The 27,965-nt window shown below is 46.3% G+C and overlaps 1 protein-coding gene across 4 annotated transcripts in view; it reads right to left on the reverse strand.

The window, feature by feature from the left end:
• The window catches only part of EFR3B (EFR3 homolog B), an 84,950-nt gene that overhangs the window by 45,254 nt on the left and 11,731 nt on the right, over positions 1-27,965 (reverse strand). The window contains exon 1 of one of the 4 annotated variants that reach the window (XM_072143869.1): positions 21,225-21,306. The exons of the other annotated variants lie outside the window; for them this stretch is intronic. Within the exon in view, the coding sequence (XP_071999970.1) occupies positions 21,225-21,231 (7 nt within the window). The 5' untranslated portion in view covers positions 21,232-21,306. Of the gene's footprint in view, positions 1-21,224; positions 21,307-27,965 lie in introns of those variants that run through there. 4 annotated transcript variants of the gene reach the window in all.

Below are 27,965 nucleotides of genomic sequence, written 5' to 3' on the forward strand. Positions count from 1 at the left end.
TCACGCACATGCAGTATACACACACACACTCACGCACATGCAGTATACACACACACACTCACGCACATGCAGTATACACACACACACATGCAGTATACACACACACACTCACGCACATGCAGTATACACACACACACTCACGCACATGCAGTATACACACACACACTCACGCACATGCAGTATACATATACACTCATGCAGTATACACACACACTCATGCACATGCAGTATACACATACTCTCATGCACATGCAGTATACATATACACTCATGCAGTATACACACACACTCATGCACATGCAGTATACATATACACTCATGCAGTATACACACACACTCATGCACATGCAGTATACACATACTCTCATGCACATGCAGTATACACATACTCATCCAAAAACAGTATACACAAACACCCCCCCCCCCCCCAACTGGCTGCCTTAGGTATTGCACCCTCAGTCACTTGTGGAAAATACTTCCCTGCTAATGGACAATGTAAAGCACAGAATGAGCCTCGGATGAAGTGTGAATATACAAGTAGGAGCCCCTCCTGACCCAGATCCCCTTCCCTGTCCCCGGATACTGAGGGGCGGATGATAACTAATACCCGACATTCTGAGTCACGGAGGAGCACAACTATCCACAGCGCAGAGTCTGTAATCTGCACGTCTCTGCTCTATCACGACTGCGGGAGGTAATCGAGGCTGAGCCCCCACCACTTTATCTGCCACATGGGGGGGCATTAACCCACTCACTGCTGGACAAATCAGCAGTGATCCGGACCGATCCCCTGCATGTAATTGTAAAGGGTCACTGAACCTTCAGGATAGGTGGGAATTCACATGGGGCAGAAATATTGTCACCAAAACTGCAAACTGAGGTCCTACCGCTAAAGGGAACTGGACCACCAGGGATAATATTAAGCCACTGACCACCAGGAATGGTTACTAGACCACAAAAAATATTATTGTACACCAAGACCACCAGGGCTATCACCAAATACGTGGAGTTCAAGAAATGCCAGCTGGAGTGTTAACAAAACCTGGTAGATGTTATTTAATTCCTGAAACATCAAGGAACGGCTAACTAGACCCCCATTGACTTTTCACTAGACCACCAGGACTGGTTACCAGGAATATCATTCAGCCACGGTAGGAGCAGGAATGGTTACAGGACCACAATGGATATTAGCAAATCCCTGGGATACATGGATGATGACTGGACCACCAGGAATATTATTCATCCAGTAGATTATCAGGAATGACCACCAGGAAATGATACTTAACAATAGGGGACATTATGTATGGTTACTGGACCACCAGGAATAGTCACTAGACCACCAGGGGTATTATTAAGCCAATGGAACCTTTAAATTACTAGACCACCAGGAACGATCATTGGAGCATTTGGACACCACCACTGGACCACCAGGACCGGTTACTTGACAATCGGGGAAATTATTAAAGGGGTATTCTGGTCAAAGTAAGGTGTCCCCTTACTGAATGGTGGGGATCACAATGGTGGGACACACACAATGATAGGAATGGAGTCCGTTGTACCCCGAAATAATAGAACAGATGGTCCCGCATGCTCCCAGCTTCTCCATTCTCTTGTGGATACAATGTACTCCTGTTTTCATGAGCAGTGAAGCTCCCTGCTGGTTAGCAGGTTATTCCATATCCTGCTGTGAGTGTAATTCCCCTCTAAATACAGAGACAACCTGGAGACCATTGGACCACCAGGGATAATATCACATCCACTTGAACACATGGGAAAAATATAAAACCACTGGACCATCAGGGATAATATCACATCCACTTGAACACATGGGATAATATAAAACCACTTAACCACCAGGGATAATATCACTTCCAATTGCACACCTTCTATCTCAGAATATTGTACATCACAGAAAACTGCAGTGACACCTCCTCTTGTGAACACGGCTTTATACGGGTGAGTGGCAGAACCCCAGGTATGAACTACAACCCCCAGCGGCGGGAGGTCACCCGTATCACATCCACGTGTCCTGTTATGACTAATGTGTCTGGATCTATAGGGGATCGCTGTGACTCGCTCATTATAGCGCAGCAGCAGCCGCAGCTCCATAGCAGCACTTTAACCCCTTGCTGGCAGCTCATACGTCTAGAAAACGGAATTATTCCGCTACAATCAGGGGAAGGAATCCTGATGTTACACGGAGCGGGAATCCTGATGTTACACGGAGCGGGGATCCTGATGTTACACGGAGCGGGGATCCTGATGTTACACGGAGCGGGGATCCTGATGTTACACGGAGCGGGGATCCTGATGTTACACGGAGCGGGAATCCTGATGTTACACGGAGCGGGAATCCTGATGTTACACGGAGCGGGGATCCTGATGTTACACGGAGCGGGGATCCTGATGTTACACGGAGCGGGGATCCTGATGTTACACGGAGCGGGGATCCTGATGTTACACGGAGCGGGGATCCTGATGTTACACGGAGCGGGGATCCTGATGTTACACGGAGCGGGAATCCTGATGTTAAACGGAGCGGGAATCCTGATGTTACACGGAGCGGGGATCCTGATGTTACACGGAGCGGCTGTGCAGTGTACTAGGCCTCCTTTCCCTGGACCGGCGCCAGGACATGAGAGGCCACTCACACTCCACCTGTCACCCATGAAAGGAATCGCCCCAAGTCTTATAAACACAGACTGTATATAACATTCTAGACCAAGCTTAGGAGACGCTCCAGCATACTCCGCACATTCACCACTTATCATATATTCGCTTTGACTACTTCACAGCTGAGGGTTTGCTACTCTCGCACTGACTCCTCCCTGTGCATATTTCTCCACTCCTCTTGCTATTTAATATTCGTCGGATATCATCCTGGATTTTTCCAAGGTTATCCAATGACTATTCCTGTTGGTCCCAAGATTTTTCAATATCTCTTATGGTCCAGTAACCGTCCCTGGTGGTCTAGTGGTTCGGCCACTGGTCTCATATTTTACCTCCCAGCCCAGTAAGCTTCCTCTGTAGTCCAATAAGTTATTTATATCTCGTTCTGATGGTCTAGTGGTATAACAACATGCCTAGAGGGCTAGTATATCTAATACTCCAGTACTTATCCCTGGTGGTCCGGTAAACATTCCTGGTGGTTAAATGGATAAATAATATCCCTGGTGGGCTAGTAATCCTTTCTGGTGGTCTAGTAATTCAATACTTTCTCTAGTAGTTGAGCAGACATTCCTAGTGATCCAGTGGTTTGATAATGTACCTAATCACTGGTAGTCGAGTTGTATATGCATATCCCTGGTGGGCTAGTGGCTCTATGAAGTTTTTTGATAATATATCTAATAGTCCAATACACATCTTCAGTGCTTCCGGTGCTCAACAGGTTATTATTTTCTGGTGGTCAATGAGTTTATTAATATGTCTTGTGGTCGTGTAACCATTCCTGGTGGGCCAGAGGTATAATAATAACTCTTGTTGTCCAAAAAACAACCCTATTGATCCAGAGGTGTAATATTTTCTCTGGTGGTCCGGTAGCCAGATGGTCCAGTGGTCTAATGTTAAAATAATATCCCTGATGGTCCAGTGGTTCAATACTACCTCTAGTACTCCAATATACATTCCTAGTGGTCCAGTGACTTGATAATTTAGCTAATGTTCTGGTAAACATCCCTGGTGGTCCAATTATTATTCCTGGTGGTCTAGTGGTATATTATGGTCTCAGGGTTCGATAAGGTTTCCTGGTGATACACTGATAAGAACGGCTTCTCATTATATCATGTAACATGTCGGTGATATGAGGTTGTCTGTTCCGGATATGTTTTGTGGGATCATTGGAATTTCTCAAATGAACTATTTAAATAACTGGAGCGTTTTGGTGCCGGATCAATCTGATATTTTGTTGGTCCAATTATCGCTCCTGGTGCTCCAGTGGTTGAAAACTATCTCTAGTAGTCGAGTATTTATCCCTGGTGGTCCAGTGCTCTGATAGTCTGAGGCTCTGGTGAATATCATTGTTGGTCCAGGGGTTCCTGGTGGTCTAGTGGTTGATAATATTATCTTTTGGTCAAGTAACCATTATTGGTGCTTTAGAATAATTATATCCCTGATGGTCTAGTAGCCTTTTAGGGGTTCAGTACTATCTTTGGGACATGCTGGTCCACTATGTAAATAACATCCCTGGTGGTCCTGTAGCTTCTCCTGGTGCTCCAGTGGTACGATACTCTAGTCTCTAGTAGTGAAGCATTGATTCATGTTGGTCCAATGATTTTATAATATGCCTAATGCTCCAGTAAACATTCCTGGTGGTCCAGTGGCTCAATACTATCTCTTATAGTGAAGCATAACTTCCTGGTGGTCCAACGGTATCATAATATCCCTTGTTGTTCCTGGTGTTCCCGCAGAATAATATTTTCCCTGATGGTCCGATAGCTAGTATTTGTGGTCTGCAGATATGATAATATCCCTGGTGGTCCAGTAACCTCTCCTGGTCTGCTGATAAGTGAATGGTCCAGTAGTTTACTAATATATGTAGTAGTCCAGTAACCCATGGGTTTACTTATAATCATGGTGGTCCACTAGCTAGTACTGGTGGTCTGGAGGTTCTAATGAATCCACTGATATTGTCTATTGATTTCCTTGGTGAATAATAAAACCATTAATAATAATGTCCCTGGTGTCTAGTAGGTTAGTGATTCTTCAGGTCCCTTTCCATGGGGATTAGTGGGTTAATAAAAGCCGGTGGTAAATGTTATCCCTGGTGTCTAGGGGGTTTAGTAATTAATAATCCAGTCGATGCATTTGAAGTAAATCATCTCGCTATATATGCAGTGCACACTATTGTTCTCTGTTATCAGCCGCTTCAGCCTTGGCGCTCACCACTTCCTACCTCTCAAGATGAAGGAGGCAGCGGCAAAATGCCCCCGAGAATCAAAGGCGGAGGGATGTTTTAACAGAGCGCGCGGATTAAAACCCTGGTGTTGGTCGATAATCTCACAAATCAAAGCAAATCGCTCCAAATTAAGCTTCTTACTGTCTAATCCGGCACAAGCCGCTATCTGGTAATGACGGCTGTAATCTCCCAGCGCTGCACAATCTACATATGTCCGAAAGGGAAAGGATCGCACATGACCTCATACAGCCAATGACGCGCCTGATCCCTACACCCCAAATCAGAGGGATCATAGGGATAAGGAGCCGGTGACAGGAATGAGACCCCCTATCCCCGCTCCACGCCATCCGGGGGGAACCATACGCCTTGTTTTACGAAATGATCGTCACGATTTATAGAAAGCGACGTCACAGGACGGATCATCCATAACAGAGATAACAAGCGACAGTAACGTCACCTCCTCGACTCCAAGCGTCAGAGATCACAACCTGCGGGTGCCATTGACTCCACACCTTATACAATAACAATAAATGTATATAGCGAACGGATAGTAAGTGACAGTGATGTCCCCTCCTAGATATCAGTTATATCACAGATAGTAGAAAGAATTCTATCTCCACAAAGAAATCGCCGTATATAACCGTCGAAACGCAGAGATAACCGGCAAAAGGCAGAGATAACCGGCAAAAGGCAGAGATAACCGGCGAAGGGCAGAGATAAGCGGCGAAACGCAGAGATAACCGGCGAAACGCAGAGATAACCGGCAAAAGGCAGAGATAAGCGGCAAAAGGCAGAGATAACCGGCAAAAGGCAGAGATAACCGGCGAAGGGCAGAGATAACCGGCGAAGGGCAGAGATAACCGGCGAAGGGCAGAGATAACCGGCGAAGGGCAGAGATAACCGGCGAAGGGCAGAGATAACCGGCGAAGGGCAGAGATAACCGGCGAAGGGCAGAGATAACCGGCGAAGGGCAGAGATAACCGGCGAAGGGCAGAGATAACCGGCGAAGGGCAGAGATAACCGGCGAAGCGCAGAGATAACCGGCGAAGCGCAGAGATAACCGGCGAAGCGCAGAGATAACCGGCGAAGCGCAGAGATAACCGGCGAAGCGCAGAGATAACCGGCGAAGCGCAGAGATAACCGGCGAAGGGCAGAGATAACCGGCGAAGGGCAGAGATAACCGGCGAAGGGCAGAGATAACCGGCGAAGGGCAGAGATAACCGGCGAAGGGCAGAGATAACCGGCGAAGGGCAGAGATAACCGGCGAAGGGCAGAGATAACCGGCGAAGCGCAGAGATAACCGGCGAAGCGCAGAGATAACCGGCGAAGCGCAGAGATAACCGGCGAAGCGCAGAGATAACCAGCAAAGCGCAGAGATAACCAGCTAAGCGCAGAGATAACCAGCTAAGCGCAGAGATAACCAGCTAAGCGCAGAGATAACCAGCTAAGCGCAGAGATAACCAGCTAAGCGCAGAGATAACCAGCAAAACGTAGAGATAACCGGCGAAGGGCAGAGATAACCGGCGAAGCGCAGAGATAACCGGCGAAGCGCAGAGATAACCGGCGAAGCGCAGAGATAACCGGCGAAGCGCAGAGATAACCAGCAAAACGCAGAGATAACCAGCAAAGCGCAGAGATAACCAGCTAAGCGCAGAGATAACCAGCTAAGCGCAGAGATAACCAGCTAAGCGCAGAGATAACCAGCTAAGCGCAGAGATAACCAGCAAAACGTAGAGATAACCGGCGAAGGGCAGAGATAACCGGCGAAGCGCAGAGATAACCGGCGAAGCGCAGAGATAACCGGCGAAGCGCAGAGATAACCAGCAAAACGCAGAGATAACCAGCAAAGCGCAGAGATAACCAGCAAAGCGCAGAGATAACCAGCTAAGCGCAGAGATAACCAGCTAAGCGCAGAGATAACCAGCTAAGCGCAGAGATAACCAGCTAAGCGCAGAGATAACCAGCAAAACGTAGAGATAACCGGCGAAGGGCAGAGATAACCGGCTAGTGACTGCAAGGGATTTTAGTAGCAGAGTTTTTGCTCGTCAGTAGAGATGAGCGAGTATACTGCTCGGCTGAGTATTAGCATACTTGGGCCGGCTTGTTACTCTGATGAGTATCTGGCCGGCTCGAGATCGAGCATTAAATTAATAAAATAAATTGAATAAAAGTATTTTAATTGTAAAAAAAATATTCCAGATGTTTGCAGATGTTTTACTTGTAAGAACACATTGAAATAACACTATTCTTCACATTGCTGCTGTGCGGGCGTATCTCCGAACCTATCAGAAGACACTCGCGCACAGCTGCAAAGTGAAGAATAGAATTAAAACATTAAAAACAGTGAACACAGGAGCATTTAAGTGCAGAACACATTGAAAGAACAATATTCTTCACATTCCAGATGTCCCGAACATCTCCGAACTTAGCGGGAGACACGCGCGCACACCTGGAAAGTGAAGAATAGTGTTATTTCCATGTGTTCTTACAAGCAAAACATCAGGAAACATCTGGAATATTTTATTTTGCACTGTTCTTTTAATGTTCTGTTTTATTAAAAAAATGTTCGAGTCTCCCATTGACTTCAATGGGGCTCGTTATTCGAGACGAGCACTCGAGCATCGGGAAAAGTTTGTCTCGAATAACGAGTACCCGAGCATTTTAGTGCTCGCTCATCTCTACTCGTCAGTAGACATAAGAAGCAGAAATGTTATAAGCTAAATACCTGATAACGGAGGAAACGACCTTATTCTAGAATACATGAAGAAACTACCGGTATGTGACCAGTAGAGATAACCAGTGACACTTCTGTAACTTATGTAGTGAAGTCTCTGTTACCGTCACACTTTGATTATCTTGGGAATAGAGACTATAGAGATTTATAGTAATAATAAGCAAGGGACAGTTATGTCACTAATATGTGATACTATCCTAACGCAGAAACTAGATGTATAACCAGCAACATCAACCGAGACACTGAACAAGCAACACGAATGTGTAACCTCTTGGATACCTTCTCAAAACTATTGCTATTCTAGGATTCTGTTATCAGTAATAAGCAAGTGACAGTCATGTAACCTCTTAGATACCTTCTCAGTATTATGTGTCTTTATTTTACAATTCCACTACTGGTAATAAGCAAGTCATGTCACCTCTTAGATACCCTCCTAGTACCCTAATTCCATGTTCCAAAAACTGTGTCCTATGTTATTTATCGTACATTAAGATTTAATTGACCAAAGTACGGGGTCGGCATCAGAGGGGTTATGTTTGACATCAGCATAAGTGATACTCGTGAAATCTCTTGCACACCTTTCCAATATCTATAGAATACAAACAATAAGCTTTGTCTTATATTACCCCAAACACTGAATTAAGCATGTAATCTATTATTGTCACCAGAGGGTTGTGAAAATGAGCATGTGACTGTAATGTAACCTCTGAGATACCCTCCCGGTACCAAATATATACATTGTAGAACCTCTATCCTATGCTATAAATAACGGGTTTCCCACAAAAGTTAATTTCTTAACACAATAATGATCATTTTAACCCCTTTCTTTGCAAATTTACAGGTTTTTTTTTTTTTGCTGTATTAGCTCCGATCACTCCTTAGTCTGCTCAGTGTAAAATCCAAGGGTGTGGGCGGAGCCTCTCTAAACAGACACATTATAATCCATCTATTTCTGTGGGTGAAAATGTAGTTACATTATCAGGGTACAGGTGTATATGCACTTTCATCAGGCTTCTGACATTGTACTAACACACTGACATGTAGAAGGAGAGATGAGACAGATCAGAGATGATGAGATTACACCGAGGCTGTCAGGCTTTTACACTGTTACACTGTGAGCTCTGCTACATCTCACAGACATGTTCCTGCCTCCCTCTTCCCCCGGATCACTTATCTCCTTGTAGTTTTTAGTTTGCAGCCTCTCTCTTTGCTCACCATGTGCTGACAGGAAGTGATCAGTGAGTATCTCTGAGCTCCATGCAGGGGGCGGGGCTACAGCCACACAGCAGAGAGACAGCAACTCAGCAAGCAGGGCCTCACACAGAAATCCAAGATGGCCACCACCCGACTCCAAGTCAGAAGACAGAGGGTCAACTGAGATAGGAAAGGATAGAGACGGGTTGGAACTATATCTGTGAAATGCTGTATTTTTGTTAATAACAGTGAATTAGAGAATGTGATATTTTGTTATCCTGAGTCCATATAAGAAACTTGTCTTTGTGGGAGGAATACCCCTTTAAAGTTTTAATTGACATAAGGATGGGGTAGGCATGCTTTATATCAAGGGGGGTTATGTCTGACATCAACATTAGAGATGAGTAAGTGCCAGTGACAGTACTCTAACCTCTTAGATACCTCCCATTCAATAATCTAGCTTGGCACATAACACTTTGAGCTTTGATTGACACAAGGATGTAAATGATCGCTACACCAAGATGGGCCAGTGACATTGATATCATCGATAACAAGCCACTGCAATGTCACCACCGAGATGCCGACTCAGTTCCTCAGTTCCAAGATGCCGACTCAGTTCCACATGAGAGATCAGCAAACCAAGTCCTATGTTATCTTACACAATGACTGACTAAAGGGTATACATTATCTTTACAACAGGAGGGATCAAGATTGACACCAGTGTTAGTGATAATAAGTAAGTAACCTCTTAGATACCATTGCAATATCCGACTTCTATCATCTAGAAACTATGGGTTGCTTTGCACAGAACACTTTGAGCTTTGATTGACAAAACAATGTACACTATGAATATAACGAGAGGTAACAACTGACATGTTAGTGATAATAAACAAGTGATGATAATGTAACCTCTTAGATACCAACCCAATACCCAAATTCTACAACATAGATATATGACTTAACTTTGACCGATAAAAGGATATAAACTATGAAATTAAGAAGAGAGGTCACAGCTGACATCAATAAGCAAGTGACACTAATGCAACCTCTTAGATACCATCCCAATACCCAACTGCTGCAACATATAAAATCATCTTCTCCATATCACTTTTAACTTTGACTGATAAAAGGATATGAAATTAAGAAGAGAGGTGACAGCTGACATCAATGTTAGGGATAATAACCAAGTGACACTAATATAACCTCTTAGATACCATCCCAATGCCCAAAATCTACAACATATGAAAGGATCTTCTCCATATGTCTTTTAACTTTGACAGATAAAAGGACAGAGCTATGAAATTAAGAAGAGAGGTCACAGTGACACTAATAAGCAAGTGACACTAATGTAACCTCTTAGATACCATCCCAATAACCTACTGCTATAATTTAGAAACTATGGGCGACTTTGCACATTACACTTTGAACTTTGATTTATAATCATAATGTACAGCATTTTGTCAATGAAAGCTCAAAGTGTTAGGTGCAAAGTAACCCATAGTTTCTAAATTATAGCAGTTGGGTATTGGGATGGTATCTAAGAGGTTACATGAGTGTCACTTGCTTATTGATGTCAGCTGTGACCTCTCTTCTTAATTGTAATACCTTCTATCCTTTTATCCGTCAAAGTTGAGAGTCATATGGAGAAGATACTTTTATATGTTGGAGATTTTGGGTATTGGGATGGTATCTTAGAGGTTACATCAGTGTCACTTGTTTATTAGTCCCAACATTGATGTCAGCTGTCACCTCTTCTTAATTTCATATCCTTTTATCAGTCAGAGTTCAAAGTGACTTGGAGAAGATCCTTTTATCTGTTGTAGATTTTGGGTATTGGGATGGTATCTAAGAGGTTACATCAGTGTCACTTGTTTGTTATCAATTAGCATTGATGTCAGCTGTTACCTCTCTGACAAAAGGAAGTACACTATGACTATAAGAGAGGTAACAGCTGACATCGCTAATGTTACAATGCTAATTGATAACAAACAAGTGACACTGATGTAACCTCTTAGATACCATCCCAATACCCTAAATCTACAACACATAAAAGGATCTTCTCCAAGTCACTTTTAACTGTGACTGATAAAAGGATATGAACTTAAGAAGAGGTCACAGCTGACTTCAATGTTAGGGATAATAAGAACGTGACACTATTGTAACCTCTTAGATACCACCCCATCTCCGAGATGGAGTGACACATCCTCTTTTGGGATGAATAAGCCCCCCTCCCCTCCCTTTAGTAGCATTCCCTGTATAATCCTCCTCCTGGGGTAATGGATTTTGTGGGTCAGTACATTCTCTCAGTCTGGAATGTAATTCACTCTCAAATCTTAAGACCCTGCACAAATCTCTAAAGACGTGGCTTAAATCGGGTCGGGCCACGCGGAGGAAACGCACCAGCGGCGCCGGTGTCTCTGCTGTTACAATGTATCAGAACGGGTCAAATGTATCAAGATCCAATGTACTGGATGCAACTGTAACAAACCCTCAGCTGTGCGCTGCTGTACGGTACATGGGCAGGTGGATGTCACCCTGCAGGTTTGATTGGTCACGTGGAGGCACGCGGCGCCATTAACCCCTTTGTGCCCAGCCTGCAACATCACCATAAATCCAGGGCAGGGGACAATTAGAGCGATTCTGTCCACATAAGCTGATGAGGGATAATCAGAGAAGTAGGTGCCGGGACCACGGCCAAGATACCCTGGCAGGTCAAAGGTCACTCATCTAATGGGAACCCACACTGTAGGGCTTAGATACATCATATATAGCATCAAACTAAATTAAATAGAATAATATTAGATACACAGCTCAGCAGTCAGTATCACACAGGATAGGATTAGATACACAGCTCAGCAGTCAGTATCACACAGGAGAGGATTAGATACACAGCTCAGCAGTCAGTATCACACAGGAGAGGATTAGATACACAGCTCAGCAGTCAGTATCACACAGGAGAGGATTAGATACACAGCTCAGCAGTCAGTATCACACAGGATGGGATTAGATACACAGCTCAGCAGTCAGCATCACACAGGATGGGATTAGATACACAGCTTAGCAGTATCACACATGCTGGGATTAGATACACAGCTCAGCAGTATCACACATGCTGGGATTAGATACACAGCGCTGCAGACAGTATCAGATGGGATAGGATTAGATACACAGCTCAGCAGTCAGTATCACACATGATGGGATTAGATACACAGCTCAGCAGTCAGTATCACACAGGATGGGATTAGATACACAGCTCAGCAGTCAGTATCACACATGCTGGGATTAGATACGGCTGAGCAGCACTGTGTCCCTGGCAGCTATACCCCAGTAACAGGGCGGCCGCCCCCACACATGTCTAACCTGCCAGATACAATGAGCTGAAATCCTAGGATGTCTTCTGGTGGCTAGCAGGACATGCTGGGACTTATAGTTCTACAGCCTGAGTCACTGCATCATCCGATCAGACCTCACAACAGCGGCTCCTAATAAGGAGGATGTGGGGGTAACTCATTATCACCTGCAGCCGTCATAAATAGACTGACTGAGACCTGTGTATATGGGGGCTGACCACTATGGATATCTTGGATGACCCCTGTGAAATTAGATATGCTGAGTGACCCCTATGGATATGCTGGATGTGGATATGGTGGATGTGGATATGCTGGAGGTGGATATGCTAGGTGACCCCTGTGGATATGCTGGGTGACCCCCGAGGATATACTGGGTGACCCCTGGAATATGCTGAGTGACCCCTAGGGATATGCAGGATGTGGATATGCTGCGTAACCCCTGTGGATATGCTGGGTAACCCCCGTGGATATGCTGAGTGACACCTATGGATATGCAGGATGTGGACATGCTGGGTGACCCCTGTGGATATGCTGGATGTCCCCTGTGGACATGCTGGGTGACCCCTGTGGACATGCTGGGTGACCCCTGTGTGCAGTGCTGGTCAGCGCTGGGTCAGGCTCCACATTCCATACTAGAGGAGTCATTATGGCCATTAATGTGTAACTCCACTAATGGCGGCTGGTGAATAATTACTAGAGGAGTCCTTCTCCTTCCATGTCAGGCTCATCCTTACCACCAGCTGAAGTCCCTACTATTAACCCTTTTATCAAAGACCACAAGCTCCATACATACACTCACAGCACGACATGCACATACATCCTAGAGAACCCACATACATTGCAACAATAGAGATGCTCACAGAGCATTGTCCCAACTAGATACAATTGTATCCAATGTCAGTCTTCACTGCTGTCCAAAAGTTTTATTCATGAACCAGAAAGCTCAGGATGAACCAAACAGCAAGTCCTATTCTAAAGAAAAATGTCGGATCGCTCACCCAATCACCTAGTGAACCTCCTGCATCTTCATCCTGTGGTGGTGCACGCCGTCAGATCCTTGACAATGGAACTCCTCAAGCTTGGCAAAAAAATGGTTGCAGGCGGCACTCAGGAGAACCACACCGGGATAAGTGCAAACGTGTTCTTTTATTGGGGTACGTGCAATATTACATGGATAAAAAAGAACGCGTGAGATCGACGCGTTTCGACGTTTAGAACGCCTTAGTCATGATCTGCAATCATGCAGATCATGACTAAGGCGTTCTAAACGTCGAAACGCGTCGATCTCACGCGTTCTTTTTTATCCATGTAATATTGCACGTACCCCAATAAAAGAACACGTTTGCACTTATCCCGGTGTGGTTCTCCTGAGTGCCGCCTGCAACCATTTTTTTGGCAAGTCCTATTCTGGTCCAATGATGCTGTATATGCAATAACCCGGCTGCATTTATGGCTGAGATCCACAGAACCTGCTGGAATTTCCCTGGCAGCTAATTCAGAATTACTTCCCTATAATCCCCAATTACAAAACATGACAATTCCTGTTTATCTGCAGCGGCACAGCCGGCCATTGTGCTGTGGATTTCACACGACCTCCCCCCCTGCTGCGTCCCCCGCACAGCTCAGGACACACTGTCATCATCCAAAGGTCTGTGTCACCGGTGCAGTCAGCACAATGCGGTGCCCTGATGGCAGCAGACAGGCGACACGACTGCGACTCATCATATATTCCAGAAACCGTCCATAGACTGTGAATATTTAAAGGGGATCTCCTCCTAAAGTTAAAAAACATCAACACTACAACGGTGTAATAGAGTCATGCTCCTTTAAAGAATTATGTGATGTTACAAAGAATGTGAATGGCCAATGCCTTTGTACCTCTGGTGTCAGATTGTAAACTCCTTGGGGGTGGGGCAAGCAATGACCAATCTCATCTTGATAAGAGATAGTGGTGTGGACAGTAAACGACAGGGGGAGATGGACTTTGTTTTTTGGATATTGCTCTGTTCCCCCCTCTCTGGTCATGTAGTTTACTTAACAGTCAATTCAAATAAGATAGTACACTCCTCGGGGGTGGGGCGAGTAATGACCAATATCATCTGGCAGGATACGGTAATAGACTGAGAAACAGCAGTGTGAGGAGGACCTTGTTTTTGGATTTTTCTCTATTTCCTCTTCTGGGGTCATGTAGTTTATGTAGTTAAAATTAAATTACAATAAGATTGTAAGATTTCATGGAGATTTGTTCTTTGGGGGTGGAACTAACAAGCACTCAGTTCAGTAGTTATGTTATAAGTTGTGTTCTGTGTGTAACTGGAAGGATCTTCATTTTAAACTTTGCCATGGGTTCCCCTGATTACTAATCCAACCCCTGTACACCCCGAGTCTTGCGGTCCGCATATAACTAATTACAAATCAAATTTTAAGCTCTGAGGTCAAGAAAGGGTGGTCCTTAGAGGAGGGATAAAAATGAGAAAGGGAACTTTGTGAAGTGGGGACTTGAAAGGGTCCAATTTTAAAATCATGTTCTTTGTGCTTGGTATATAACTAACTATATTAGGTAGAGAGCTCCTCAGGGGCGGAGCTAACAACACTGGTTCCCCAGTAAAGGGACAATATTGATGGAATCTAATGATGTCAGATTTTACCCAATGCTGTGCCATCCCCATGAATGTATTTAGTAATGTCTGCATATTAGTAACTAGAAATTACATTACAGTGAGCTCCTCAGGGGTAGGGCAATTGACCTGTAAGTAAAGACCATAATAATGCTCATTTATTCTAGATATGTCCCTGGTCGTGTAATTGGGCTAAAGTTTAGATAAAATTTAGTGAGCTCCTTGGGGGCGTAACAGATAATTATTAGATCATCAGAAAAAAAGACCTGATTGTTAGAACCTGAAAGGGGAAACATTTCAAATTGCAACATAACATCCCATGGGGTGGTACTAGCTTGACAGTAAAGAATGAGCTCCTCGGGGGCGGGGCACATCGTTGTAGGATGCTTTAAGATAATACCTCTTGGTTTAAACCTGAACAGGATCAGATTTTGAGTTAGACCATTGGGTCCCTTTACTCTACATCTGCCTCTGGTCATGTGGTTGGGGTATTTCTACCATGAAGCACCTCAGGGGCGGGGGAAACAAGAAGTACTATAGGAATGTGTATTTTGGATATATCATATCAAATCATGAACGTTGCCATAGATCAAATTAGAAAAGAACAAGGAGATGATACATTGTATCCGAGGAAAGTGACACAGAACACTAATAAATCGTTTTCTTCATAGGAAAACCCCTAGAACTCGGCTCTGCTACATCTACATATCTGCTGAATGTAGCCGCCACGTCAATCACTGTCACAATAATTAGGCATCTCAATCCCAATCCCTGCACCGGATAACGGGATCCACGCTGACACTACATCAAAACCCAACACTGCGCAGATATTAGATGTAACATACAAGGACACAACGGGAGACTCCAGGCCCCAGGGCAGAGTGGGAGTGATGCGAGGATGATGGAGGTGATAATACAAGGAGGATTCCCAGTCACCACAGGAGAATGCCAGGGTAGTGGGGTCCGCACTTCAGAGTCACTGCGTAATGTAGGGGTGTAGTCTGGAATTTCTGGGGTGTCTTGCAGTGTAGGGGTGACATGCTTATGGGGACTACCATTAGTATGTGCTAAGTTGTGTGCACTACAGGGGGTGTAGGTCATGGGGTTAGTATGTATATAAAGGTGACGTTGTGTAGTGGGGTTACAGTGTCGGTACAGGCGGTCCCCTACTTAAGAACACCCGACTTACATACGACCCCTCGTTACAAACGTACCTCTGGATGTTGGTAATTACTGTACTTTATCCTTAGGCTACAATAATCAGCTGTAACAGTTATCACAGGTGTCTGTAATGAAGCTTTAGTGTTACTCCCGGTTCTTGTGACAACCCAATATTTTTAAAATCCAATTATCACAGAGACCAAAAAAAATCTGTCTGGAGCTACAATTCTAAAGTATACAGGTCCGACTTACATACAAATTCAACTTAAGAACAAACCCAAAGACCCGATTTTGTACGTAACCCGGGGACTGCCTGTATGTCAATATCCTTGGAGTTTTGTAGGATGTCCTGCAGTGTAGGTGTATGGGGTGTCCTGCAGTGTAGGTGTATGGGGTGTCCTGCAGTGTAGGTGTATGATGTGTCCTGCAGTGTAGGTGTATGGGGTGTCCTGCAGTGTAGGTGTATGGGGTGTCCTGCAGTGTAGGTGTATGATGTGTCCTGCAGTGTAGGTGTATGGGGTGTCCTGCAGTGTAGGTGTATGAGGTGTCCTGCAGTGTAGGTGTATGATTTGTCCTGCAGTGTAGGTGTATGGGGTGTCCTGCAGTGTAGGTGTATGGGGTGTCCTGCAGTGTAGGTGTATGATGTGTCCTGCAGTGTAGGTGTATGGGGTGTCCTGCAGTGTAGGTGTATGATGTGTCCTGCAGTGTAGGTGTATGATGTGTCCTGCAGTGTAGGTGTATGATGTGTCCTGCAGTGTAGGTGTATGATGTGTCCTGCAGTGTAGGTGTATGATGTGTCCTGCAGTGTAGGTGTATGATGTGTCCTGCAGTGTAGGTGTATGATGTGTCCTGCAGTGTAGGTGTATGATGTGTCCTGCAGTGTAGGTGTATGATGTGTCCTGCAGTGTAGGTGTATGATGTGTCCTGCAGTGTAGGTGTATGATGTGTCCTGCAGTGTAGGTGTATGGGGTGTCCTGCAGTGTAGGTGTATGATTTGTCCTGCAGTGTAGGTGTATGATGTGTCCTGCAGTGTAGGTGTATGATGTGTCCTGCAGTGTAGGTGTATGGGGTGTCCTGCAGTGTAGGTGTATGGGGTGTCCTGCAGTGTAGGTGTATGGGGTGTCCTGCAGTGTAGGTGTATGAGGTGTCCTGCAGTGTAGGTGTATGAGGTGTCCTGCAGTGTAGGTGTATGATGTGTCCTGCAGTGTAGGTGTATGATGTGTCCTGCAGTGTAGGTGTATGGGGTGTCCTGCAGTGTAGGTGTATGATGTGTCCTGCAGTGTAGGTGTATGATGTGTCCTGCAGTGTAGGTGTATGATGTGTCCTGCAGTGTAGGTGTATGATGTGTCCTGCAGTGTAGGTGTATGATGTGTCCTGCAGTGTAGGTGTATGATGTGTCCTGCAGTGTAGGTGTATGATGTGTCCTGCAGTGTAGGTGTATGATGTGTCCTGCAGTGTAGGTGTATGATGTGTCCTGCAGTGTAGGTGTATGGGGTGTCCTGCAGTGTAGGTGTATGATTTGTCCTGCAGTGTAGGTGTATGATGTGTCCTGCAGTGTAGGTGTATGATGTGTCCTGCAGTGTAGGTGTATGGGGTGTCCTGCAGTGTAGGTGTATGGGGTGTCCTGCAGTGTAGGTGTATGAGGTGTCCTGCAGTGTAGGTGTATGAGGTGTCCTGCAGTGTAGGTGTATGATGTGTCCTGCAGTGTAGGTGTATGATGTGTCCTGCAGTGTAGGTGTATGATGTGTCCTGCAGTGTAGGTGTATGGGGTGTCCTGCAGTGTAGGTGTATGGGGTGTCCTGCAGTGTAGGTGTATGGGGTGTCCTGCAGTGTAGGTGTATGGGGTGTCCTGCAGTGTAGGTGTATGATGTGTCCTGCAGTGTAGGTGTATGATGTGTCCTGCAGTGTAGGTGTATGATGTGTCCTGCAGTGTAGGTGTATGGGGTGTCCTGCAGTGTAGGTCTATGGGGTGTCCTGCAGTGTAGGTGTATGGGGTGTCCTGCAGTGTAGGTCTATGGGGTGTCCTGCAGTGTAGGTCTATGGGGTGTCCTGCAGTGTAGGTCTATGGGGTGTCCTGCAGTGTAGGTCTATGGGGTGTCCTGCAGTGTAGGTGTATGGGGTGTCCTGCAGTGTAGGTGTATGGGGTGTCCTGCAGTGTAGGTGTATGGGGTGTCCTGCAGTGTAGGTGTATGAGGTGTCCTGCAGTGTAGGTGTATGATGTGTCCTGCAGTGTAGGTGTATGGGGTGTCCTGCAGTGTAGGTGTATGATGTGTCCTGCAGTGTAGGTGTATGGGGTGTCCTGCAGTGTAGGTGTATGATGTGTCCTGCAGTGTAGGTGTATGATGTGTCCTGCAGTGTAGGTGTATGATGTGTCCTGCAGTGTAGGTGTATGATGTGTCCTGCAGTGTAGGTGTATGATGTGTCCTGCAGTGTAGGTGTATGATGTGTCCTGCAGTGTAGGTGTATGATGTGTCCTGCAGTGTAGGTGTATGATGTGTCCTGCAGTGTAGGTGTATGATGTGTCCTGCAGTGTAGGTGTATGATGTGTCCTGCAGTGTAGGTGTATGATGTGTCCTGCAGTGTAGGTGTATGATGTGTCCTGCAGTGTAGGTGTATGGGGTGTCCTGCAGTGTAGGTGTATGATTTGTCCTGCAGTGTAGGTGTATGATGTGTCCTGCAGTGTAGGTGTATGATGTGTCCTGCAGTGTAGGTGTATGGGGTGTCCTGCAGTGTAGGTGTATGGGGTGTCCTGCAGTGTAGGTGTATGGGGTGTCCTGCAGTGTAGGTGTATGGGGTGTCCTGCAGTGTAGGTGTATGAGGTGTCCTGCAGTGTAGGTGTATGAGGTGTCCTGCAGTGTAGGTGTATGATGTGTCCTGCAGTGTAGGTGTATGATGTGTCCTGCAGTGTAGGTGTATGGGGTGTCCTGCAGTGTAGGTGTATGGGGTGTCCTGCAGTGTAGGTGTATGGGGTGTCCTGCAGTGTAGGTGTATGGGGTGTCCTGCAGTGTAGGTGTATGGGGTGTCCTGCAGTGTAGGTGTATGGGGTGTCCTGCAGTGTAGGTGTATGGGGTGTCCTGCAGTGTAGGTGTATGGGGTGTCCTGCAGTGTAGGTGTATGGGGTGTCCTGCAGTGTAGGTGTATGGGGTGTCCTGCAGTGTAGGTGTATGGGGTGTCCTGCAGTGTAGGTGTATGATGTGTCCTGCAGTGTAGGTGTATGATGTGTCCTGCAGTGTAGGTGTATGATGTGTCCTGCAGTGTAGGTGTATGGGGTGTCCTGCAGTGTAGGTCTATGGGGTGTCCTGCAGTGTAGGTGTATGGGGTGTCCTGCAGTGTAGGTCTATGGGGTGTCCTGCAGTGTAGGTCTATGGGGTGTCCTGCAGTGTAGGTCTATGGGGTGTCCTGCAGTGTAGGTCTATGGGGTGTCCTGCAGTGTAGGTCTATGGGGTGTCCTGCAGTGTAGGTCTATGGGGTGTCCTGCAGTGTAGGTCTATGGGGTGTCCTGCAGTGTAGGTCTATGGGGTGTCCTGCAGTGTAGGTCTATGGGGTGTCCTGCAGTGTAGGTCTATGGGGTGTCCTGCAGTGTAGGTCTATGGGGTGTCCTGCAGTGTAGGTGTATGATGTGTCCTGCAGTGTAGGTCTATGGGGTGTCCTGCAGTGTAGGTGTATGGGGTGTCCTGCAGTGTAGGTGTATGGGGTGTCCTGCAGTGTAGGTCTATGGGGTGTCCTGCAGTGTAGGTCTATGGGGTGTCCTGCAGTGTAGGTCTATGGGGTGTCCTGCAGTGTAGGTCTATGGGGTGTCCTGCAGTGTAGGTCTATGGGGTGTCCTGCAGTGTAGGTCTATGGGGTGTCCTGCAGTGTAGGTCTATGGGGTGTCCTGCAGTGTAGGTCTATGGGGTGTCCTGCAGTGTAGGTCTATGGGGTGTCCTGCAGTGTAGGTCTATGGGGTGTCCTGCAGTGTAGGTCTATGGGGTGTCCTGCAGTGTAGGTCTATGGGGTGTCCTGCAGTGTAGGTCTATGGGGTGTCCTGCAGTGTAGGTCTATGGGGTGTCCTGCAGTGTAGGTCTATGGGGTGTCCTGCAGTGTAGGTCTATGGGGTGTCCTGCAGTGTAGGTCTATGGGGTGTCCTGCAGTGTAGGTCTATGGGGTGTCCTGCAGTGTAGGTCTATGGGGTGTCCTGCAGTGTAGGTCTATGGGGTGTCCTGCAGTGTAGGTCTATGGGGTGTCCTGCAGTGTAGGTCTATGGGGTGTCCTGCAGTGTAGGTCTATGGGGTGTCCTGCAGTGTAGGTCTATGGGGTGTCCTGCAGTGTAGGTCTATGGGGTGTCCTGCAGTGTAGGTCTATGGGGTGTCCTGCAGTGTAGGTCTATGGGGTGTCCTGCAGTGTAGGTCTATGGGGTGTCCTGCAGTGTAGGTCTATGGGGTGTCCTGCAGTGTAGGTCTATGGGGTGTCCTGCAGTGTAGGTCTATGGGGTGTCCTGCAGTGTAGGTCTATGGGGTGTCCTGCAGTGTAGGTCTATGGGGTGTCCTGCAGTGTAGGTCTATGGGGTGTCCTGCAGTGTAGGTCTATGGGGTGTCCTGCAGTGTAGGTCTATGGGGTGTCCTGCAGTGTAGGTCTATGGGGTGTCCTGCAGTGTAGGTCTATGGGGTGTCCTGCAGTGTAGGTCTATGGGGTGTCCTGCAGTGTAGGTCTATGGGGTGTCCTGCAGTGTAGGTCTATGGGGTGTCCTGCAGTGTAGGTCTATGGGGTGTCCTGCAGTGTAGGTCTATGGGGTGTCCTGCAGTGTAGGTCTATGGGGTGTCCTGCAGTGTAGGTCTATGGGGTGTCCTGCAGTGTAGGTCTATGGGGTGTCCTGCAGTGTAGGTCTATGGGGTGTCCTGCAGTGTAGGTCTATGGGGTGTCCTGCAGTGTAGGTCTATGGGGTGTCCTGCAGTGTAGGTCTATGGGGTGTCCTGCAGTGTAGGTCTATGGGGTGTCCTGCAGTGTAGGTCTATGGGGTGTCCTGCAGTGTAGGTCTATGGGGTGTCCTGCAGTGTAGGTGTATGATGTGCCCTGCAGTGTAGGTGTATGGGGTGTCCTGCAGTGTGGGTGTATGGGGTGTCCTGCAGTGTGGGTGTATGGGGTGTCCTGCAGTGTAGGTGTATGGGGTGTCCTGCAGTGCAGGGGGTTGCAGTGTACAGTACAGGTGACATGCAGCGCAGGGGGCTGCAGTATTGGGGGTGTCGCACAGTATTGGAGGGTGCCCTGTTCCTGTGTCCCCGGGCTGGGGCTCTTACCGTACATCGCTGCTTTGTGCCCGGCCGCTGCCGCTGCTCTGTGTCTCCTCCTCAGCTCCAGCACTAGGGAGGGAGGGGCCGGGGATGGAGGGAGGGAGGGGCCGGGGATGGAGGGAGGGAGGAGGGGGCCGGGGATGAATGGAGAGGGGGGGGCCCATTCAGCTCCAGGCCCCGGGGCGGCCGCTATGTAAATACGTCCCCTCCCATCATACACCAGGCTGAGCCTCGTCCTGTCACTACAATCCCCTCCTCCAGACCTCACATCCTCATACACAGGGTAATAACACCAGCGTGCTGGTAAATAATACCGCCATACAGTACATAGATGTCACTCCCATACCCTGCACAGTACTGACATCTCACTATGGATGTGCACTGCAGGAGGTAGGTAGCAGGAAGCAGCTGTAACTACTCTCCTGTCTACAGCCCCAATGTATTTACCCCCCCTGGTGCCTGCAGGAAACCACAGAGGGTTAACATCAGGGTGTCAGATAAGCAGAGTAGATGCTGGGTGGGGGTGGTGGGTGCAGGGGTCACTGTCCAGGCTGTGATCTTGATGACTCCTCACACATAGCTACTGTCAAGGAAATACTATTCTTGAATGTGTAAGATTTGTTGATCTATTGGGCAATTACAAACTTGGTTGAAATATGTGGCATCCATTGAAGCATCCAGGCCTCATTTACAACATCCTGGACATCCTTACAACCTGATAAACTCTGACCTGCAGAATGTTCTCTGGTGACCTCAAAAGCCATATGGTCACCTCTCCTCTGCACCTACCCCCATCCCTGCATCTAGCAATTTGAAAACAAAGAACTGTTTAATTATTCCTGGACTCTCCCCCCTCATTAACACTTTGCCCAATCCTGAATGACCCTCTGGACTAATTAATGAATGGGAGGTTCTGAAATCTGAACCAAACTGAGAAGTTATAAAACAATATGAAATCCAAGAATTGGTGTTCACATTTTGGGGGCTGCTTGACAAGCTGAGTGTGTTCCTCATTTCTCCCACCTCCAGGGAATCAGGATTTACTTGAAGTTTGTAAGTTTCTGTTATTTTTCTCCCTTTTTATTTTAGAACTGTTTTGCCGTGTTGTTTGTCATTTTATTTTGTAATTCTTTTGTTTTTAATATCTTTTTATGCACTGATCAACTTTTTGTAATTAAAGCTTTTCACTTTAATTTTGGTCCCTGTATGCTCTGCGAACTCATAGCCTTGTGAAGTGTGACTAACTGTGTTACTGCTAAAGTGCTGAGTGTGACGAGGTGACTGTTTGAGAGCAAGAGTTGTTGTAGAGTGGGATACTTATTGGTCCCGGTATAAATGCAATAAGTGGTGGCAGCGGGTCTGATTCTGGTGCTGGAGCTGTATGAGGTGTGATTTAGGCTCAATTTGTGCCCTGAGTGAAAGGTGAGCGCAAGTTTGAGTAGGCTAAATTAACCCGTACAGTTGCACCCCACGTCACGTGACGAGGCGGCGGGGTTCCTCGCCGTGACAAATTGGTGGCAGCGGTGGGATAAATTCATTTTTGTCAGAGCATTAAGTGTTGGGATTAAGTAACTGACCCCTGCACTTAAGGACTAGTGGAATCCTTGCGAGGAGTACCCTAGTTTTACACGGACCAAATCAGTGCTGTTCTAAGACACACGTGCAAACAGTTCCCCTTCCCGGTTTTTCTTTTCTATCTTTTATTTGGCAAAGGTTGCACTCAGTGATGGCAACCATCTACAAGAGACAGAGCAAGGAGGCTCTAGTCCACCTCTGTGAGCAGAGAGGTATCGACCCGGCTGACAAGTCCAAAGAGCTGCTGGTTTGTGCTTTGATGGAGCAAGATGCAGAACAAGGATCTGGCACGGCTCAAGGGAGCCAAGATATGGACATTAATCCTGGAAGAGTTTCCCCTGAGGCTACCCACAGCAGGAGCCCTCAGGAAGGCATGGATTTATCCTTACAAATGGCCCTACAGCAGCTGGGTGACTGTGATCCTAGCCTGCGCCTGCAGCTTATCCTTCAGTTCAATCAGGCGGCCGCAGAGCGAGAGAAGGAGAGAGCAGCTGCAGCACGAGAGGAGAGAGCAGCTGCAGCACGAGAGGAGAGAGCGGCCGCAGAGCAAGAGAAGGAGAGAGCGGCTGCAGAGCGAGAGAAAGAGAGAGGGGCTGCAGAGCGTGAGCGCCAGGCTGATAGAGAATTCAGGCTGGAAATGGCGCGTATTGAAAGGGGTATCAATTCTGTGCAACCCCAATCCCAAGATGTAGACCCCAAGAGACCTCGTCAAGAACGTTTTCCAGTACTGGACAAGGATGGGGACTTGGACATCTTTCTGCGGTCTTTTGAGAAGACCTGCAGACAATACCATCTGCCCCGTGAGCAGTGGGCACAGTATTTAAGCCCAGGGTTAAGAGGCAAAGCCCTGGAAGTATTTGCTGACCTTCCTCTTGAGCTTGATGAGGACTATGATGCTATAAAAGCTGCTTTGATTAAAAAGTACAACTTAACTCCAGAGGTGTACCGCAAGAAATTCCGGAGCGTAAAGCGGGGACCAACTGACAGCTACGCTGATGCAGTAGGCAACTTACGGACTACCTTTCTACAGTGGACCCGAGGACTTTCTGTCAACAGTCGTGAGGATCTGGAGGATCTCATGATAAAAGATCAGTTTCTGCACATTTGTCCTGTGGATGTACGACAGTTTGTTTGTGACAGGGAGCCTAAAACTGCGGATGAAGCTGCGCAGATTGCAGACTCCTACACCGCCAACCGGATGCCTGAAGCAAAGAGGGAAACATCCCCCCAAAGGTCCACCAGCTGGAAGGAGAAACAAGCCAGGACAACATCACAACCTTCTGTCTCCAAAGTGGGTGAGAACCTTACACTGAGGGAGTCTATAAATCAGGGGGATATGCGCAAATGTTTTAATTGTAACAAAGTGGGTCATCTGAGGTCTGCGTGCCCAGAGAGAGGGGCAACTGTCTACTCTACAGTACCAGTAGTCATGCTGCTTTCTGGTGATATGGACAAGTTACAGCACCATATGCAGACTGTGATGGTGGGTGATAGAGTCACCCAGGGATTAAGAGACTCAGGGGCAAGTTATTCATTGGTTCGCCCTGAGGTTATAAACCCTGAGGACATCATTCCAGAAAAGACTTTGCCTGTGAAGGGGATAACTGGGTGCCATCCAGGAGTGCCCGTTGCCAAGGTTTTTATGGACTGGGGTTCTGGTAGAGGTATCAGACAAGTGGGAGTGTCACAAGAATTGCCTGTGGATGTATTGTTGGGAAATGATTTGGGAAAAATGACAACTGTGTATGTGCCTGATGTACAACAATCATATGAGAAAATGGGCAGAAGCCCAAGGGGACTGGTCTGGGAGGGAGGACAGGATAGCAAGAGCAAGGCTATGCCTGCTCCAGAACCAGAGGTGTCCCAGTATGAGGAAGCTACGGGGGAGGGGGTGGTGAATGGGCCCCCAGAGATAACCCTGCAGTCAGCAGATATGATGCAGGGTGTGAGAGGCTGCCAAGATGGAGTCTCTGAATCTGCACCTCAAAGCTCTAAGGTCCTGAGTGTGGATCTGGTGGAGGCCATTACTCAAGGAGAGGTCCTAGAGCAGACCAGAGGTGTCAAGATGAGTAAGGCTCAGAGCATGAGCCACAAAGATGCCTCTACTCAGACTGGGGAGATGCAGTGTGTCTATGAGCCAAAGACAGCGTGTACACTAGAACCAGTGCTGAGAGAGGAGACTGGGGAGATGCAGTGTGTCTATGAGCCAAAGACAGCGTGTACACTAGAGCCAGTGCTGAGAGAGGAGACTGGGGAGATGCAGTGTGTCTATGAGCCACAGACAGCGTGTACACTAGAGCCAGTGCTGAGAGAGGAGACTGGGGAGATGCAGTGTGTCTATGAGCCACAGACAGCGTGTACACTAGAACCAGTGCTGAGAGAGGAGATTGGGGTCCACATTGAGGTCGGGTTCCCAGTGATGAGTGTTGCCAGTGCAGTTTTGGGGAACGATCAGAAAGGGGAGCAGGGGCATAGGGACTCTGAGGAGAGCGTTCAGTCAGTGGTCCAACCTAATCCCTGTAGTATAAATGGTAAAGAGAGGGACCCTAATAGCTGTACAGCTGGAAAACCAAAGCATAATGTAATTGGGTACAGTAGTCCTACACTTAACTCCATTGGTATTTCATCCAGCAGGGAGAGGGTTAAACGTTTCACACTTGGGAGAGGGGACACAGAACTTAGTGTTTCTGCAGCACAAAGCCATAAAGTCAGCAGGGGGTCCCAGCACAGCAGTGTACAAGTGACCAGGGGAGATATTACTTGGCCTTATACACAGGACAAAGGACCAGATGGTTGATGTGCCCAGGTAATCACATCTTATGGTAATGATTTTTATGGTACTGAACTTCTGCTATGTATTATTGGTAATTGGCTTGGGAAAATTTAAAATGGCGTGGGTCATTTCAAATTTGCCCAATCTTGAAAGGGGGAGGTGTCAAGGAAATACTATTCTTGAATGTGTAAGATTTGTTGATCTATTGGGCAATTACAAACTTGGTTGAAATATGTGGCATCCATTGAAGCATCCAGGCCTCATTTACAACATCCTGGACATCCTTACAACCTGATAAACTCTGACCTGCAGAATGTTCTCTGGTGACCTCAAAAGCCATATGGTCACCTCTCCTCTGCACCTACCCCCATCCCTGCATCTAGCAATTTGAAAACAAAGAACTGTTTAATTATTCCTGGACTCTCCCCCCTCATTAACACTTTGCCCAATCCTGAATGACCCTCTGGACTAATTAATGAATGGGAGGTTCTGAAATCTGAACCAAACTGAGAAGTTATAAAACAATATGAAATCCAAGAATTGGTGTTCACATTTTGGGGGCTGCTTGACAAGCTGAGTGTGTTCCTCATTTCTCCCACCTCCAGGGAATCAGGATTTACTTGAAGTTTGTAAGTTTCTGTTATTTTTCTCCCTTTTTATTTTAGAACTGTTTTGCCGTGTTGTTTGTCATTTTATTTTGTAATTCTTTTGTTTTTAATATCTTTTTATGCACTGATCAACTTTTTGTAATTAAAGCTTTTCACTTTAATTTTGGTCCCTGTATGCTCTGCGAACTCATAGCCTTGTGAAGTGTGACTAACTGTGTTACTGCTAAAGTGCTGAGTGTGACGAGGTGACTGTTTGAGAGCAAGAGTTGTTGTAGAGTGGGATACTTATTGGTCCCGGTATAAATGCAATAAGTGGTGGCAGCGGGTCTGATTCTGGTGCTGGAGCTGTATGAGGTGTGATTTAGGCTCAATTTGTGCCCTGAGTGAAAGGTGAGCGCAAGTTTGAGTAGGCTAAATTAACCCGTACAGTTGCACCCCACGTCACGTGACGAGGCGGCGGGGTTCCTCGCCGTGACAGCTACAATATAGCGGTATTATGTGTATGTACTATATGGCACAGCTACCCACCTACACAGCATGTAGGGAGTACTTACTGCTTCTGTATGGGGCTTTTTTTTATTAAAAGACTAGCGGTATTATGTATATCTACTGGGTAGCGCTATTATTTATTGTACTTGTCATTTATTTGGACACTAGAGTACTGTCATTTATGTGTGTGCTAGATGGTACTACAGGTGTTATGTATGTGTACAGTATAGCAGCATTATTTATATGTACCTGTATATCAGTGTTATTTATGTTTACCTTTATAGCAGAATTATTTATAAGTACAGTATAGCAGAATTATTTATATGTACCTGTATATCAATATTATTTATATGTACAGTATAGCAGCTTTATTTATGTGTACAGTACAGCAGCATTATCATGTGTACAGTATAGCAGCATTACCTATGTGTACAGTATAGCAGCATTATTTATATGTACAGTATAGCAGCATTATTTATATGTACAGTATAGCAGCATTATCATGTGTACAGTATAGCAGTATTATTCATATGTACAGTACAGCAGCATTATCATGTGTACAGTATAGCAGCATTATCATGTGTACAGTATAGCAGCATTACCTATGTGTACAGTATAGCAGCATTATTTATATGTACAGTACAGCATCATGTGTACAGTATAGCAGCATTATCATGTGTACAGTATAGCAGCATTACCTATGTGTACAGTATAGCAGCATTATTTATAAGTACATGTATATGCGTATTATTTATGTCTACAGTATAGCAGTATTATTTATATGTACTGTATAGCAGAATTATTTTGGATATGTACAGTATAGCAGCATTATTTATGTGTACAGTACAGCAGCATTATCATGTGTACAGTATAGCAGCATTACCTATGTGTACAGTATAGCAGCATTATCATATGTACAGTACAGCAGCATTATCATGTGTACAGTATAGCAGCATTATTTATCTCTACAGTATAGCAGCATTATTTATAAGTACATGTATATGAGTATTATTTATGTCTACAGTATAGCAGCATTATTTATAAGTACATGTATATGAGTATTATTTATGTCTACAGTATAGCAGCATTATTTATAAGTACATGTATATGAGTATTATTTATGTCTACAGTATAGCAGCATTATTTATATGTACTGTATAGCAGAATTATTTTGGATATGTACTGTATAGCAGCATTATTTATGTGTACTGAATAGCAGCCTGCTTAGTAGTAGAGGATAGCAATGCTGTTAATGTGTACTGGTTGGCACTACTATTCCTACTGGTTGGTATTGCTATTTCA

This window comes from Engystomops pustulosus, chromosome 3 (assembly GCF_040894005.1).
Source record: "Engystomops pustulosus chromosome 3, aEngPut4.maternal, whole genome shotgun sequence".
Taxonomy (NCBI): domain Eukaryota; kingdom Metazoa; phylum Chordata; class Amphibia; order Anura; family Leptodactylidae; genus Engystomops; species Engystomops pustulosus.